The sequence below is a fragment of the Suricata suricatta genome, chromosome 1 (genome assembly GCF_006229205.1).
Source record: "Suricata suricatta isolate VVHF042 chromosome 1, meerkat_22Aug2017_6uvM2_HiC, whole genome shotgun sequence".
Classification (NCBI taxonomy): domain Eukaryota; kingdom Metazoa; phylum Chordata; class Mammalia; order Carnivora; family Herpestidae; genus Suricata; species Suricata suricatta.
Window position 1 is genome coordinate 189,118,849 of NC_043700.1, and position 17,125 is coordinate 189,135,973.

Here is a 17,125-nt window from a genome sequence, read left to right on the forward strand (position 1 = left end):
TATATATATATATATATACATATATATATATACATACACAATGGAGTACTATATGGCAATGAGGAAGAATGAAATCTGGCCATTTTTAAGAAAGTGGATGGACCTCAAGAGTGTCATGCTGAGTGAAACAAGTCAGGCAGAGAAGGATAGATACCATATGTTTGCACTCATAGGTCTAACAGGAGAGACCTGGCAGGGGACCATGGGGAGAGGAAGGGGGAAAGAGAGCGGGGGAGAGTGAGGAACACAGATCATGGGAGACTATTGAATACTGAAAATGAACCACGGACTGAAAGGGGGAGGGGGAGAAGGGGAGGGAGGTGATGGTCATGGTGGGGGGCACTTGTGGGGAGAAGCACTGTGTGCTTTATGGAAACCAATTTGATAATAAACTATTTTAAAAAGATGGAACTATCAGTTACAGGTTTTAGACATTTTAAAAAATGTAATTTTTTAGCTATAAATTTCCCTCTATGTACTACTTTAGCTATTCTTACAAAATTTATGTGTGGTATGTTGGAAATTTGAAATATCATATTTTTATTAGTATTTAGTTTATAATATTTTTTAAACTTCTCTTGTTATTTCTTTTTTGACCCATGAATTATTTAGATGTGTTTCCTTAATTTCCAAATATTTGGGGTGTTTTTTCTTCTAAACTTATTGTTCTTGATTCTAATTTATTCTATTGTGTAAGAACATGCATATATGTGTGTGTATATGTATATATATTTTTAATCCATTTACATTTATTGATATTCATTTTATACCCAGTCTATGGCTTATTTTAGAATATGCCATGCCTACTTGAGAAAAAAAAACATGTACTTTAACGTCGCTGGCTGTGATTGTCAATTAATATCAGCTGAAGTGGTTAATGTTATTCAGGTCTTCTATATCTTTACTGATTTTGTCTGTCTCTGCTAACAGTATCTAATCTTTACTTTGAATCTTATTTTCTCTGAGATGAATGTAGCTGTTCTATCTTATTGGTGCTTACAGTTTCCATGATGTATATTTTTCCCATGCATTTACTTTCTGGCGTAGAAATTAATGATTCATCACTTACATACAACACCCCGTGCTCATCCCAGCAAGTGCCCTCCTTAATCCTCATCACCCACTTAGCCCATCCCTCCTGTCTACATTTTTATACTTAACTAACATATAGTTACTGCTTTTCTTTAAATCCATTCTGGCGATTTCCATTATTTAGTTGGAGTGTTTAGTTCATTGATAGTAAATATCATTATTGATATGGTTTGATATAGGTCTACCATGATTTTACTTGTTTTCTGCTTCTGTTTCTTTTTTCCTATATTATTTTGGATTAATTGAATATTTAGAATCCCCTTTTAATTTACCTATTGATTTTATAGCTTTACTTTCTCATATTATGTTTTTAAAATTATTGCTTTAGGGATTATAATATACATCCTTAATTTATTTCACAGTCTGCTTAGAGTTAAAATTTCACTCTTCAGAGAAAACGTAAAAATCTGACGGCTGTATAAGTCCACTTACCTCCCCAATCAAACTTTATATTATAGTCTCATGTATTATAGTTTCTTATATTATAAATTTCCAATCTAATATTAGATCTTTTGGCTTTAAATATAATATACATACATATAATATTTAAAATGTGGGTAATTTTGTTTTTCTTAATTAGGAGGAAAATAGTACTTGATATTTACTTATATCTTTCATGAAAGCCTGAATTTTTATCTAATTTCATTTCCATTCAGCCTGAAGAATTTCTTTTCATATTTAATATAGTGCAAGTCTGTCAATGCATTCTATTTATTTCATTTTATCTGACATGTATTTATTTCACTTTCTTTTTTGAAGAATGTTTCTACTGAATGCAGATTAGTGGGTTGACAGTTTTTTCTCATTACCGGAAAGACTTTGTACCATTGTCACTTGGCCTGCATAGTTTCAGATGAGAAGTCATAAAATTTTGAATCATTACTATCTGGTATGTAATGTGTCTCCTTTTAAGATTTCTCCTCAACCTTTCTCTTTTCATGTTTTATTTATTTTTGATACAGAGAGCATGAGAAGGGGAGGGACAGAGAGAGAAGGAGACACAGAACTGGAAGCAGGCTCCAGGCTCTGAGCTAGCTGTCAGCACAGAGCCTGATGTGGGGCTCGAACCCACAAACGTGAGATCTGACCTGAGCCGAAGTCGGAGGCTTAACCGACTGAGCCACCCAGGCGTCCCTCCTCAACCTTTGACTTTCAGCAGTTTGACTATGATGTACCTAAAGGGAAATTCTTGAACTTTTAAGCAATAATTTTTCTCTCTTTCTTAGATTTCCTATATTTTTATTTGTTTTGACTGTATTGCCTTTGCTTTATGCAGCATGGCCATTGGAAGTGCTTTAATGCCCTTTGTTCTAATTCCAACATCTTGGTCATCTTAGAAAATATATTGTTAACAAGCAATTACTTGGTTGGATTCATATTTGCCTTGTGGGAAGGCACACAAATCTCAGTTTACCCATTTTTTTCTTCTTCACTAGACTGCTTATAGCCTGCCGCATACAGTAATCCTTAGGGGTCAGCCAGAAATATAGACAGAGCTCATGTGCCACGTTCAAGGGTCCCTTTCCCTGGATTTCTCAGAAGAGGAGCTGTGGCTGAGAGAATGTAGGAGTTTTGCCTACAGTCTCATGGGTAGTGGCTCAAGTTCCGTAAGAGCAACAACCATTTAAAAGTCCTACTGAACCTTGACTTTCTGTGATTTATCATCCTAATGCTGAGCATGTAATGGATTAAGGAAAATGGAAGCATTTCTTTTAATCCGTAGCATGGTTGGTGCCACATAGAAGCTTGTCATTTTTACCTTCACATCATTGACAGTTTGGTCTGGAACTTTCTGTACCCCTTCATGGCACACTCCCCAATCTGTTTGCATGTGGCTTCATGACTTCCAAATTGGTTCTATCCTGTCATCATCCTTGAAAATTTTGTCTACGTTTTCTTCCTACACCTGTGCTGCTGTTTAGCGCCTACTGGCTTGGCTTTCAGACCTGTGGTGCAGAGAGTCAATGTATTAAAATCACAGTGATCATGGATCTTTTGAAAAATGCAAACTTCCTAGAGGCTCAATTTTTAAGTCACTCTTGGGTTGCCTCAATTTCTGGATGATACCCAAATTCGTACGGAATGTACACAAACATCCAGGGCTTGGGATGACGTTGGTTTTTACTTTCAGGCAATAGAACCTAGCTTTGTTCTGCTCAGAATACCAAATAATCACTGCCTTTCATGGTAGGTGCAGATGAAGTCTGTGTGCCTTCTTAACCTCAAGGTGGAGAAAACCGCCCACCCAATCATGAATGGATATTTTGGCTTTGCTGCCTATCATTGGCAGCTTCGACATCTGGCACTTATTAAGAGTTTTCAAGCAAGACCTTTCATTGTTAACCTATGTCAATAGCCTTGGTTATCAGGAGAGAGCCCACGTGAACGCACAGAAATCTCATCCTACTTTCATGCTGGCAGAGCTGTGCTTCCTCAGCACGGCACCAAACTAAACAGCTGTGGCTGATCCGTTGATTTTATGGAGAATTTACGGAGATTTTTTAAAATAATGCTCCTTCTAGGACTGAGTTCTTGGACAGTGATGGTGCAACGGATTCATCACTATCTATCCAGGGGGAGCACTTGAGGTTTAGGGTCACACTGACCCTGATGTGTATTAGTTGTGGGTCCGGGGGACAGTAGACACTCTGAAGCTTTGTCTTCTCATCTGTAAAATGGAAGGAAGCGAACCAGAGAGAACTGCAGGTTGTGCAGGTTCTGACCATCAGTCCCTTTGTTACCATCCTGACACCCCTTTCTCTAGAGAACACCTTCCTACTCCACGTGCAGACCGGGTACCCGCTCACCCTCCGAGGGCATGTGACCGACCATATTCAGCTAGACCAGAACTTGCTCCAAGGAGTAGCCCTAGGACCCAAGCCCAGCTGTTCATAATCTTCCCGTGGAATCGGCCATGGAAGGCTTCTCTTCCCCTCGTGAATGACGTATCGTAAGAGAACACGTCTGTGTTGGTGGTTGGGGAAGGTTCTGCAGAAGGAAGGGAGGTGGCCTACAGATAAAGACACAAACAGATATAATAGGTGGGCGTGGAAGAGAGGGGTCCTCGCTGGGTAGGGCCCAGACCAGCGTGAGCAAGCGGGGCGCCTGGGTGCAGCGTGCAAGGAGGCTTCGCTCCCGGGGTGGTGCAAGCGCAGGTCTGTACTTGCCCCCCATACTTTGTGCTCCAGGCTACCCTCGGTGGCCCTGCTGGTGACCGTCTGAGCTTGAGTTCTTCCAGGCAGCTCGTACTGAAGCGTGAGCATCTTATTGGGAGGTGAACCCTACAGAAACGCCTGCAGCAGAAGGGGAGTGAGACACGGAAAGGAAGGCAGCTGATGATGGTGCTGGATGAAGCCACTTAACCGGGGTGGCACCTGGACTCGCCTCCCCAGGGGACCGCTGGGAGACAGCAGAGTGTGCCCTGGGGGCAGCTGATGTTTTTACACCCAGTCCCTCCTTCTTGGTGGAGGGCTGCTCCCAGAAGCATTACGCCTCCTGTACTTCTGGCTTGTTCCATTCAGAGCAAAACCCCTCTGCCCCCCACTCAGGAAAGTCGTAGGTGCTCACAGTGAGCAGCCTGCAGGGTGCGAAGGCAAATGAGAGGGGACACGGGCAGGGGTCACTGGGGCTGCCATCGGTGCGTCCCTTCCAGTCTTCTGTGCTCTCCCCTGTCCCCACCAGCTATGGAAACTGGCATCCTGTTTTGCTTACTTGAGATCATGTTGGGTTCCCAGCATTTGCCACCTACGGAGTCCAGACTGGCCAGACACTTGTGGTCACTGTCCTGGGAACCAGACACCTGCTCTCATCCTGTTCCCCTAAAGGCCAAGTGCGCCCGGCATTGTTATCTCCCCCTTACATATAGGATCGATCGGAAGCCTGGAGAGCCTACCACAGCCACACACAGCCTCCCAAACACTGAAGTTGGATTGAAACCTGCTTTCCTCACAAGCACATCGGCAGGAAACCATGGCGGTCAGGAGGGGAACCCCCCTCAGTGTCCAACAACACCGGGTGTTTGGTTTGGGAAGCAGCAGAGCGTAGAAGGAGCGAGCAGGATGGAGAAGTCTGGGCCCAGATTCTGGCCTCGCAACTCCTGGCCCTGTGAACTTGGACCTCTCACATAGTTTCTGCAAACCTCTGTCTGTCCCCAGAATGTCCAGGGTGTTCTAATGTGAAATAAGGGACAGAGTCTGTGCAGCCCCCAGCATGTGGTCGGCATTTTCAAATGCCTTTTAGGTCTTCTTGAAGCCAGCATGGCTGGGGTTTTCCTGCGTGACCTGGGGGGTTCTGGAAGGGTGTGGGCAGCCACCTGGAGGGGCGTGTTCGGGAGACCTGGCTTCCCAGCTTTGCCCAGTCATCGCAAGCCACGTGTGCCTTCACCGTCCGGCGGAGACGCCTCTGAAGTCGGGACTGGTCGTGTTCACTGCCCCGTAGCACCCAGCTCAGCAAGGGTAAGGGCCTGATAAGTGCTGCGTAGGGAATGGATGAGAGAGAGAGAGTCTGTCCACATGGCAGCCGGCGGTGTGTGAGGCTTGAATCCCATCCTGTGGTTACTGCTTCTAACGTCCAGAAGCTGCCCTCCCGCTCAGACCCCGCAGGCCCTCCAGCCTGGCTCCTGCCTATTTTCCTGACACCCCCTGCGCCCCTTCCGTCTTCCCGCTCACTCCTCTCAGCCCCTCCTCTCGTCTCTCCAGCACGCTGACCTTCGCTCTAACTCGGAATCTGTACGCTTGCTGCCCCCTCAGCTTTAACTGCTCAGCCCGGTCTCTGCAAGCCTCACTCACACCATGCAGGTCTCTGCCTAAGTGTCCCCTCCCTTGGGCTCTTCCCTGAGCACCTGCCGCCCTTGACCACCCACCCCTGAGTCTTCCACACCCTTTACCTGGGCCCACGTCCTTTACCAGTTCCAGGCCCTTTGCTTCAGAGCACCTGTCACTACCTGGGATTCCATCCTGTAGTCGCTCATGTGTCTTCTTGGTTGTTGGTCCTGTGCGTGAGAACATGAGCTCCGTGAGGGCAGCAGTGTGTCCTCCGTTCACTGTTGTGTCCCCCAGCGCCTCCTGAGCAGTGTATACACATCCATGTATTCACGTATACACGTGTGTGCATAATGCATAGACATCCTATGCACACCCACTGAGCAGTATATCCGGATAATATACACAGAGACCGAGAAGCAAGTATATACGCACACACACATATACGTGCAAATATATGCACACACCCAGGAAGCAGCGTATGTGCACACGTGTGCACGTATAGACACACACATACACATCTGTAGGTACATACGCTTATGTATACATGCAGTATATATGTACACACGGGCATAAAGCATGTGAATATACACACACATATACATATGCCCTGCAAGCAGTACATACACACTATATATAGTGTTAAAACATACAACATACAGTAGTATATGTATAGTCCATAGACACACACGTGTGTGTATATGCATCTCTGTGTATCCTCAGGAAGCAGTATATGCACACACACACACACACACGTCCATAAACGTATCACACACCCAGCGAGCAGTGTGCATATGCCTGTACGCGTGTGCGTGGTGCATGACAAATGCACATGCATGGATATATATAAGCAAACAGTGAGCTCGGCTCACTGTTTACCTGCCGCCCTGGGTTGGGGCCCGCAGGTGTGTCTCTGTCTCCCCAGCTGCAGAGTTGGGGCTCACGTTTGGCCCTCCAGTGCCCCCGGCTCCTCCGCAGCCTCTGGGTCTGCCCTCCGCACGCTCCCCTGCACCCCTCCATGCGGAGCCGGCACACGCTTTCTCCTGCACCTGCAGCGAGTCCAGAAGCGTCTCAAGAGATAGGGTGAAGCGCTCCACTCTGAGTTAACTTGGAAGTCAGTGGAGCCTTAATTATTTTCAAGGAAGGAAGAGGAACCTTTGGCAGAAGCTTCTGAGAAGTCTGCTTCACGAGTGTCTTTCTCGGATTGGCCGATGGACCCCGGGCTTAAAGAGCCGCAGGGTTGATGCAAAACAAACAGGAGTCAATTAAAATTCATGGGATAGCCCGAGGCACCTAAAATAGCAGAAAGTGGATCTGAGTTATAGGATAAATGCTCTCTGTGTCCCTTGAAGGAAAGTTCTAGAGAAGACTGAGCAGGAGACGCACACGATAATTCCAGACTCCACACGCCTTACGATGCACCTATGGTCCTTTCTTTCCCCAAGCTCATTGTTAGTTGTCTCCTTCCACGTTCCGCACTCCCGTGACCCTCGTGGTGGGGGTGGAGGGGGTCTGTGTATAGATCTAAGCAGTGGCATTAATTTAGTTATGAAAACACAAGATCAGCTCTTGGGATTACCTCCAAAGCCTCCTCCAGCCCCTGTGGTCAGAAAGAATGCCCCTCCTGCCCACCCCCAAATTTTCCACGTGACCTGTTCTGTGCCCCATTCAGCCGGTCACCATTGTATCTCTAGGCTACAGCATCACAGGTGCGTCCAGAATAATGTTTGACCGCAGATCCGGCCACCATGACCCGGTCCAGCGGTCATGTCCAATTCCCCCTTGTAACATTTGTGAAATTGTTCCTGAGGTCTTTCTCGGACCACTTCTGCACATCTCTACGACATTCTCCACTTTTACCGTCGGAGCACAGACAAATGATGATCATAATCACAGTATCATTGCAGTGGAAGTGATTTCCATGCCACCTTCATAACCGCCCCTAAGATAAGTACCCTCCTGCCCCCATTTTACAGATGAGCAGGTTGAGGAAGCTAACGCGCCCCGTGGCATGTTCCCTTTCTTTACACTCCAGAGGGGTTGTGGTGACACACCTCCTTCTCTCCCCCCCGCCACACCTCCATCTTCATGAAGCCAGCCCTTGATGACCGAGAAACAGCCTCTTCCAGAGGCCTCGCCCCAGTCCCAGAACCCGGTTAGGATCCCTCTTCTGGGTCTTTTTCCCTCCTGCGCTAACCTCCCCCGCGTCACTGCCTTTTCCTAAACTGTCATTATCTGTCCGTTTATTCTTCAGCAGCCACACAGATCAGCCAGGTCCCTGCCATGTGCCCGGCACCGTCTGGTCACTGAGGATGGAGCCAGGAGCAAAAGAGAGAAAAGTCGCTGCTATCGTAGGGCTCACGACACAGAGTGGGGGACTGACCATGGGTGGACCACTAAACCAGGAAGCACGTTGAGCGACAGGAGCTGGTCGGGCGGTGGAGGAAATGGGGACTGAGGGGGGTTTGCTCCCTCCCACAGAGAGGTCTGGGATGCCTCCCTGATCAGATGACTCGTGAGCAGAGCCTGGAGGAGGTGAGGGCCCAAGACTGGAGCCTGAGGGGGGCCGACTGTGGTCGATACAGGCAGGGCAGGGAGGTGGTCAGGGAATAGAGTAACAGGTGTGCTTGGAGGGGAGGTGGGGGAAGGCCATGGAGGGCCCAGTGGCTAATGGAGAACGACTTTGGCTTTTATTCTTGAATATTGTCTGCTTATCCCACTTAACCTTGAATTTGTGGGGGGTGCTGTGAAAGTGACTGTGTAGGTTGTGTATAAGACAGGCATGCTCTCAGCAGCAAGAAACAGAAAATCTGCCTTATGGTGCTTTAAACAAAGCAGGTGGTTTTGTTTCTCCTCACATAACAAGAAATCTGAAGGTAGGTGGCCCCATGATCACAGGTTCTGCATCACTGAGATGCCTTGGCCTCATGGTCACAAAGGGCTGCTGTGGCCCCAGACATTACGTATGTGTTCAAGGTAGGAAGGGCAAGAAAAGTGGTGAAGGGCAAGGAATTGGGACCGTCTGTAGCTATTTCCTGTTATCCAGAAACAAGACATTCTAGAAGCCTCCAGCAGACTAGTAATATCTTATTGGCCAGAACTGTGGCACCCGCCGGCAGCGAGTATTTATGGATCACACTGCCTCCGTGAAGAAAATTGTTGTCCTCTTATAGAGGAAGAGGAGGGGGCATGCGCACTGCGCGATCACCATCATTGTCTGTGGTGGACGGTCCTCTGGTCACGCAGGGTAGCTGAACAATGGTACTGGCATGATCACTGTCATTAGGGAATGTATTTCATCCTGATTCTTTTTTTCTTGTGTTTCCCCAAATCGGTTGTTTCCCAGAGACTTCCTTCTGCGAGCGTAGACAGTGTGCTTTACTGTGCCCTGTAGCGGTTTATTCACGCCACAGCATTTGCTAAGCACAAAGCAGCTGGGGGTGGGCGGGTCGCCAGGGATTGGTTGAGTCTGGTTGGGGGCTGGGAGGGGGTGGCTTCAGGGTGGGTCATGGAAGGGCAGCGTCAGCCCTGTCCCCGCACAGCCCAGAGTCCCCAGCTCAGCTCTGATCTCTGATCCTGGGGCTCACCGGAGCCCCAGAGTCTGGCTCGCCTGAGCTGTAAGGGAGAGGTTAGAGTTGCTGACCATCCCCGGATGACGTGGCCAGACGGCGACTTTCCTGAGTCCAGCAAAGGGACTCACAACCAGCCTCTACCTCAGACTTTCTGGGGGAGCTTTTACAACCCACAGAATCGCCGGGCCCTGCCAGACCCCTGGGCTGGCTGCAGAACCCACATCGCCAGCACTCCGGGAAGTCGGGCTGGGGACCCCCAGACGCCGGGGCTGCGGAGGCTCCCCATAGGCACCGGCCCGCGTCGCCACCCCCAGAGGGAGATGTCTGCTTGACTGGCGTCTTTCTTCCAGCAGCTCCCCTCAAGTCCAGGCTCTCTAGCGTGTGTTTACTTGTCTCGATAGATTGAGATTCATAGTGATAACATCAGCTCCTAATCAAATTAGAATAATGAGGAATGTTAATTGGGTGCTTGCCTTTTAGCAGGTTGGGTGGTTTGGGCCAGATGGCTCACTCTCTGCCTGATTAGCTGTCACTTCTCCTGGAAAGGGGTCTGCGCCGCCCTGAGAAGGAGCACAGGTGCCCCTGGGGACCCACCTCTTCTATTTTGCAGTGGGAGGTTCCCAGGCCCTGGCAGTCACGCGGTGCAGAGGAGCGCTGACCTCGCCTCTTGAGCACCGGTCTTGGGCTCCTGAGGCTGACTGAGCTGCCACCTGGGTTTCAACAGGTCCCCTCCGTCACCCAGTGGCCATGGGATTTGGAGCTGGGAGGGACGGAAGCCCCTCCTCTTACACTGCGGATACGGTGGCACAGGACGCTGACCTGCTTGGGGCCACACGGGGCATGGTGGACACAGTCGTGAATGCAATACAGCTCCCCTGTGGGCTCTAACTCGGGCCTGGAGGTCATGGCCAGGGAGGCCTTCTGATTAGGACGTGGTGATGCCTGACGGGACAGGAGAGAGCTTGCAGGAGGAGATGCTAACCAGAGGGAATAGAATATGCTCCTGCCAGGAGTCAAGGGCCAAGATGACAAGTTTCCATGTCTGAGCCCCTGAGAATTTGGGGTTCAGTAGGGAACCAGGCAGCATGGCCCCTGCCTTCATGATACCTGGGTTCTGGGGGTCAGACAGTAAACAGGGATTTATAATCCCCTGTAAGGGGGCGCCTGGGGGGGGGCTCAGTCGGTTAAGTGCCTGACTTAGGCTCAGGTCATGATCTCATGGTCTGTGAGTTCGAGCCCCGTGTCAGGCTCTGTACTGATAGCTCAGAGCCTGGAGTCTGGATTCTGTGTCTCCCTCTCTCCTTGTGCTTCCCCCGTTCGCATTCTGTCTCTGTCTCTGTCTGTATGAAGGGCCACGGGACTCACAATCCCATGTAGGAAGCAGCGCAGGGTTTATAAACCAACATGGTAAAAACAGGGCCCCTGGGAGCCCATTGGGAAAAGTTACTAAATACAGTCCTTAAGGATAGAAGGAAGCTTCCGAAAGAAAGCAGTCAGTGGGCACAGAGTTAGCGGGGGAGATGGTAGGAGAGGAGGCGGGACGGATGAGATGGTAGCCAGGGTGGAGACATTCTTCAAAGAGATTCTAAAGGGTTTGAGATAGTTGGGTGGTGTGCATATTTGTATTTGGTGTGCATTCGTGTGTGTGTGTGCATGTTTGTATGTGTGTTGTGTGTGTGTGCTCTGTGGTGTGTGTGTATTTGCGTGTGTGTGGTATGCGTTTGGGTGCATGTGGCGTGCATGTGCACACAAGCATGTGTAAGGGGTAATGTGGGCAGGGAGGACTTGGAATGCCAAGATATGGACCTTGAAAATCTCCTGAAGGCGAAAGAAAGCCCTTGAAGGGTTTTGAGTCCCATTTTTCAGAAGAGCAGAAGGACACCTGCGGAGACCAGAGCAGAGGTGGGGCCGACCGGCTAGGACGCTGTGACAGTGAAATCTTCCTGTCCCAAATGTCATGCGTTAAACTCTAAACAGCAGGATGCGCTCTGGACACGGGGACTCGTGGAGAGGACGCGGCCACGGGGTTGGGCTGGAACGTGGGGTTCTGGGAAGCACAGACTCGGAAAGCTGGGTGCACTCAGTGCCTCCTCTTTCTCCAGGGCTCAGGATTGGATTTCAGGCATCAGTCTGTCCCTTGCCCACCAGCCCACATCTGCTGGGCACCCATGTGGACCACATGCCCTGCTGGGCTCCGTGGGAAATGGACTGGAGACCTGGTGGGGTCAGTCCTGATGCCCATGGGTGGGAGAGGGAGGGTCACAGAGGTGGAGTCGGTGGCCGTGAGGGACACGCACAGACGGTTTCGGGTCCTTTGGTGGCCATAACAAAGAACAACGGGCTGCGTAGCTGGGAACAGAAGTCCATCTCACTGTTCTGAGCGCTCAAGCGAGGGTCCGTCATTTGCCTCTGTCCTACGGGGACCCAGCAAAGCTACGTGTCTCTTGGCTTGGACACCTGTCATCCCTAAGCTCTGCTCACACGGTCACATCACCCTCTCTGTGTTGTCTCCCTTCCTTTCTCTTATTATAAAGCCACTGGCTGGATTGAGAGCCCACCCCAATCCAGGGAGATTAATTATCTCTGCAAAGGCCCTTTAGTCCCCATAAGGTCACCTTCCCAGGCTTTGGAGGTGAGGACGTGGACATCTCTTGTCGAGAATGGTCGCTCCACCAGTAACTAAGCCGGATCTTCACTTCCTCTTTGGAGTTGTGGATTCCATTCCCTATGCCTCCTCACCTGCCTGAGGGAAAGCCCGAGGGCTGTCCCCAAGTGTCCCCACTTTACTGGCTCTGCAGCAGGAAAAGCTCTGTTCAGCCATCACGGCGAGAGTAGGAAACACTGCCCTGACCAGCCTGGACCTCCCCATAGCACCCCTGTCCTTCCTTCAGGTGAATACTCTGGCGGCTACCACAAAGGCCTGTAATCATAATAACTGTCACTTGTGGAGCGCCTCTGTCCCAGGAGGTACACGTGACATGTTACAACGCCTTAAGAAGTCAAGAACACCTGTCTCGTTCAGCACCTGGTGACATGCGGGACCATACCACGCCATGATCTCACAACAGCTCCTGGAGGAAGATCACTCCTATTTTACTGATGAGAAGACTGAGGCTCAGAGAGGGTGGGTGACTTACCTATGGTTACACAGCAAAGAGCTGGATATAAGCCCTGGTCCAGTGTCCCCAGAGCCTAGACTTCCCACGTGTCTGTGACTTTTCCGCAGATGTTCCTCTCTACCCGGTGCAAGAGACTTGCCTAGGGCCTCTCGTTCCGGCCTCAATGTCGGGGTCGGGTTGATCCAGTTGTTGTGACCAGCCTCGCTTGGCCGGTGAGGGAGTGAGGCCAGAGATAGGTGGGTGGGCCCACTCCTGGGCAGCATGAGGGCTGGGAGCTGAGTCCAGCCCTCCTGGTCCTGGGTCCGGCCTCCTGAGCTCACAAAGAGCACTTCTGAGATGTCTTAGAAGATAGACCCAAGCCCTCAGTTTACCCAGCAGGGAGTCGAGGCCCACTGAGCCGTACGCCTTCATCAGTGCTGACCTGGTAGGGCCTCATCCCTGGACATCCCTTCGTTTGCTTGCGAAACTGAGCTTCCAAGCTACCCCAAACTCCTGTGCCGACCTCCCTTCTCTGTCTTGCTCTGGGGAGTCACCTTTGCGAGCTCCATTGAACTCCCCAGTTCTCTTTGGAGCCTGGCATTCTAATTGCACTTTGTCCTCTCCTGTCTCTGTCCCTGAGCAGTGGTGAGAGGCATGTGCCCCCTGCCCAGGAAGTGACAGCCATCTCTTGCCACCTTTGCCCCCTGTCACTGAGGAGGCTTGTGGAGGTCTTGATCTGCCTGGCCACAGGACGGGGCCCTGGCACGACTCTAGCTACTCACAAGCTTACGCTTCCTCCGCGGATGGACTGGCTGGCCTTGGGGGCTCCCGCAGCGTCTGCCGAAATCTCTTCCGAGAGGTCACAAGAGAAGTGCGTGATGAGACCCCCATCTGCTGCGTGTCTGCCTGCACGTGGGGGTCTCAGGGACTGTCCTGGGTTCTGGAAGTTCTCTGGAAGTTCTCTGCTAGGATGCCCACAAAGCCTGGGGCCTGGTGGCACGTTTGTACGGCACACCTTTGCCTCCCAGTGTTTTATGGTTTCAAGTTCAGCGGAAAGGAGCTTCCATGGACCTTCAACCTCATGCCACCGACTTTACCTCCCGGGAATCATCCTGTTGGAGGGCGCATGAAATGTACCATTTAAGACTTTAAGATTCAGGACGTTTATCACCGTCTAGTATGCCGGGCACTCCTATTTCCTTGGTCTCATTGAATCGCTTGTAAGTTTCCTTCCTCTGATGGTCCAGGGTGGGCTTGGCGAACTCAGTTCCTACGGAGGCAGAGACTGGGGCTCAGAGAGGCAGAACCAAAGCCTGAGTCGGCGTTCAGGCTTTCCTCCTTGTCTTGTATCTGCTTGGACAGATTCATGGCACATCAGAGCTAAGAGGAGTCCGGTTTCCAGGATGGGAGCAAGGTGGCCTGCCACAGAGCCCCCCAGGCTCCGGAGCTGGGAGCCCAGGTGCGATCCTGTCCCCGGCCTTCTGTCTCGAGTGCCCCGTTCTCAGGGAGGATGCATGCCGGTGACAGGTGCCGTCTGGGGAGGCAGAGTCCGGGTTTGAGTTCGAGCCGTGAGGAGGGTCCACAGCCTTTCTCTGCCTCCTTTCCTTTATCTGAAAATGAGGATCATAACGGTAGCTACGTGTACGGGGTGGAATAGTGTCCCCCCACATTCAGGCCCTCCTGTATCCCCCTGTTCCCCTGAAAACCTCTTCCTTTTCCATCGTTCCATCCTTTGTGCGCCCCCTCTGGCACTGACTCCTCCAGGGAGCCTTCCCGGATGGCCTGTTCTCGCACTGGCCCCCGCTGCCCCTGTAAGGGTCACTCCAAAGTCAGACTGACTGCTCTAACTGTCCGTCCTGACACGTAGGGGCCTGGTGGACCCTGGGTGGACTAATCCGTGCACTCAGGGCTTTTCATCACGCCCGAGGGAAGTGGGGGCTTTCCTGGCAAGGCCCGTGAGCAGATTATCAGAAAGAGCATTTGCTCAGTGTCCGGCCCGAGGTAAAGCGCTCGGCACACGGGAGCTGTGGTCGCTGTGTCACGCTCCTGCATTGCTCCCCCCGGGCCCACGCACCTTAGATCGGGGCCCCTGAGGGCTGGCTCTGAGGCTCTTGAGTCCAGGGCACCGGAGAGGTGTCAGCAGCATGGGGGAGGTGGGTTGGGAAGCGAGTCAGGGAACTGCCCGTGGAGGACATTCCATCAAGCCAGATGCCCCAGGGGCCAGCTCTCCTTCCAACTCTGGGAGCTTCAGAATTACCCCAGGGGACATTAAAAGGCCTGGGGTGGAACGCTGCTCCTACAGGCCTTGACTCTCTGGCATCGCCAGTCTGCTGCCTGGGCCACAGAGGGGGTGCTGCTGGCGGAGAGCATGCTCCAGCCGGGAACAGCAGGGCTGGCAGGCGGAGGTGTGCATGGAGGTGGGGAGGGCCTGGGGTGCGGGTGGGCAGGGACACCACGCATCTGGGGGCTGCAGACATTGGTGCGTTTGCTTTCCTCCTGGTCTGTGTGCTCTTTGAAGGCGGGGCTGCACCTTCTGTCTCCTGTATCTGCAGCTCCTTTCCCAGCACGTAGCCCACAGCTCATGCTCAGTGTAAGTACCTGATCAACAGGTGCTTCTGGTCCAAGTCCTCCATCCTACGGGTGTGGAAAGGTTGTGGCGCAGCCAGACCTGCTCCACCAGCAAGCTTCCAGGACAGAGACTCGAGCCCAGATGGAGGAGTGCAGGGAGAGTCAGGCTTTGTTTCTCTTTTTCCCATCTTGGTACATGTTGGCCTGAACCTTCTCCCCTTTGGCCGTTGCTCAGGTATGCATCGTGCAGAAGCGAGACACGAAGAAAATGTACGCGATGAAGTACATGAACAAGCAGAAATGCATCGAGAGAGATGAAGTCCGCAACGTCTTCCGGGAGCTGCAGATCATGCAGGGGCTGGAGCACCCTTTCCTGGTCAACCTGTGGTGAGTGAGCGCGCAGGGTCCCCGTGACAGCCTCCTGGGGCTGCTTGCTGGCAGGAAGCCTCCGCCTGGTGCAGGCACGGGAAGGACGTTTTCAGGGGCTCGGATGATCTTTGGAGTATTCTGTAGAGTACATACCCTGATGGATAGTTTGTGGGGTACAGGCTCTTGTGAAATCTGGAAGGATCTGGTTACCTTTTTAAAATGTTTTATTTATTTTTGATACAGAGAGACAGAGCACGAGAGGGGGAGGGACAGAGAGAGAGGGAGACACAGAAACGGAAGCAGGCTCCAGGCTCTGAGCTGTCAACACAGAGTCCAATGCGGGGCTCGAACTCACAAACCGTGAGATCATGACCTGAGCTGAAGTTGGAGGCTTAACCGACTGAGCCACCCAGGTGCCCCGGATCTGGTTGCTCTTTCAAAATTATATAGTTTTAAGTTTATTTATGTATTTTGAGAGACAGGGAGAGAGTGTGTGTGAACAGGGGAGGGGCAGAGAGAGAGAAAGAATCCCAAGCAGGCTCTGTGCTCTCAGCTGGGAGCCTGACGTGGGGCTCGAACCCACGAAGTGTGAGATCATGACCCTAGCCAAAACCAAGGGTAAGTCGGACACTTAACCGACTGAGCCACCCAGGCGCCCCAGCACCTGCTTTCCTTCATTTTAATTCTGTTCTTCTACGTGATGAATCAGAGTTGGGAATAGATTTTGAAGAGAAGGGTTTGTGGTGCTCAAGGAAGCATGTGGAATGTTGTAAGAGATGGCCAAAGAGAGGGGACTTGATCTTTTAAAAAAATATCACCCGTAGTGTTGGTGGAAGAAGGCCTCAGGATCGTTGCCCACTGTGGAAATGCTAAATGCCAGGTTCCGAATGCGGCACCCAAGGCCTGCCATTATCCATGTTCTAGAACTTTCTCTCCATCCCCACCCTGGCTATCGTCTCTGCTTCAAATTGGCATTCTTGAAATGCTGTCTGCTGGTGGTTCCTGACCCTGTGCCTCTGCAGGGGTATTTCCTCTTCCTGAAAGTCCCATCTCACCCCCAGCTTCCTCTACCCAAATCCTCCACGTTTGTTTCATCCAGCTGAGAGGTCACTGGGGGCAGGAGCCTTCCCTAACGACCAGACCAGCTGCGTGCCCCTCACCGTCTCCACCTGCTCTGTGCTTGACCCAGCCGGCACAGCCTTTCCCGCAGTGAGCCCTAATCTGAATCATTGGCTCACTTGCCCTGATGTACCAAGGAATAGTGGGCTCCTTGAAGGCAGGGCACCATCTCTTGGTTCGTCTCTGGGAGTCGCACATGGTTGCAGACATGATGGAGGCATTTGTTCAAGGTTCTCTGAGCGGGATTTTGTTGGAGGGGACAGAACAGGCTGTTGTAGGAAACACATTCTGATTGTTTCATTCTGCACCTCCGCTGCCAAAGTGAGCCCCATGGAAGGTCTGGTCTAGCTTGTCTTACTCACCCGCTGTCACCCAGTATCTCCATTGCTCTGCACGCTCGGAGCACTCCGACTGAGGGTGATGGACAAGGGGACATCAGTCGTCCTGCCTGGCCAACGCCACACAGCTGGGCATCTCCACGGGGACAAGCCTGCCTGTTTGGTACATGCCAGAGCCCGAGTCACGAGTTCTCCAGGGATCCAGACCC

General features: G+C 51.3%; 1 protein-coding gene across 1 annotated transcript in view; it reads left to right on the forward strand.

Annotated features, from left to right (window-relative positions):
- STK32B (serine/threonine kinase 32B) overlaps positions 1-17,125 on the forward strand; it is a 365,585-nt gene that overhangs the window by 99,346 nt on the left and 249,114 nt on the right. The window contains exon 3 of the mRNA XM_029952429.1: positions 15,326-15,477. Within this exon, the coding sequence (XP_029808289.1) occupies positions 15,326-15,477 (152 nt within the window). The remainder of the gene's footprint in view (positions 1-15,325; positions 15,478-17,125) is intronic.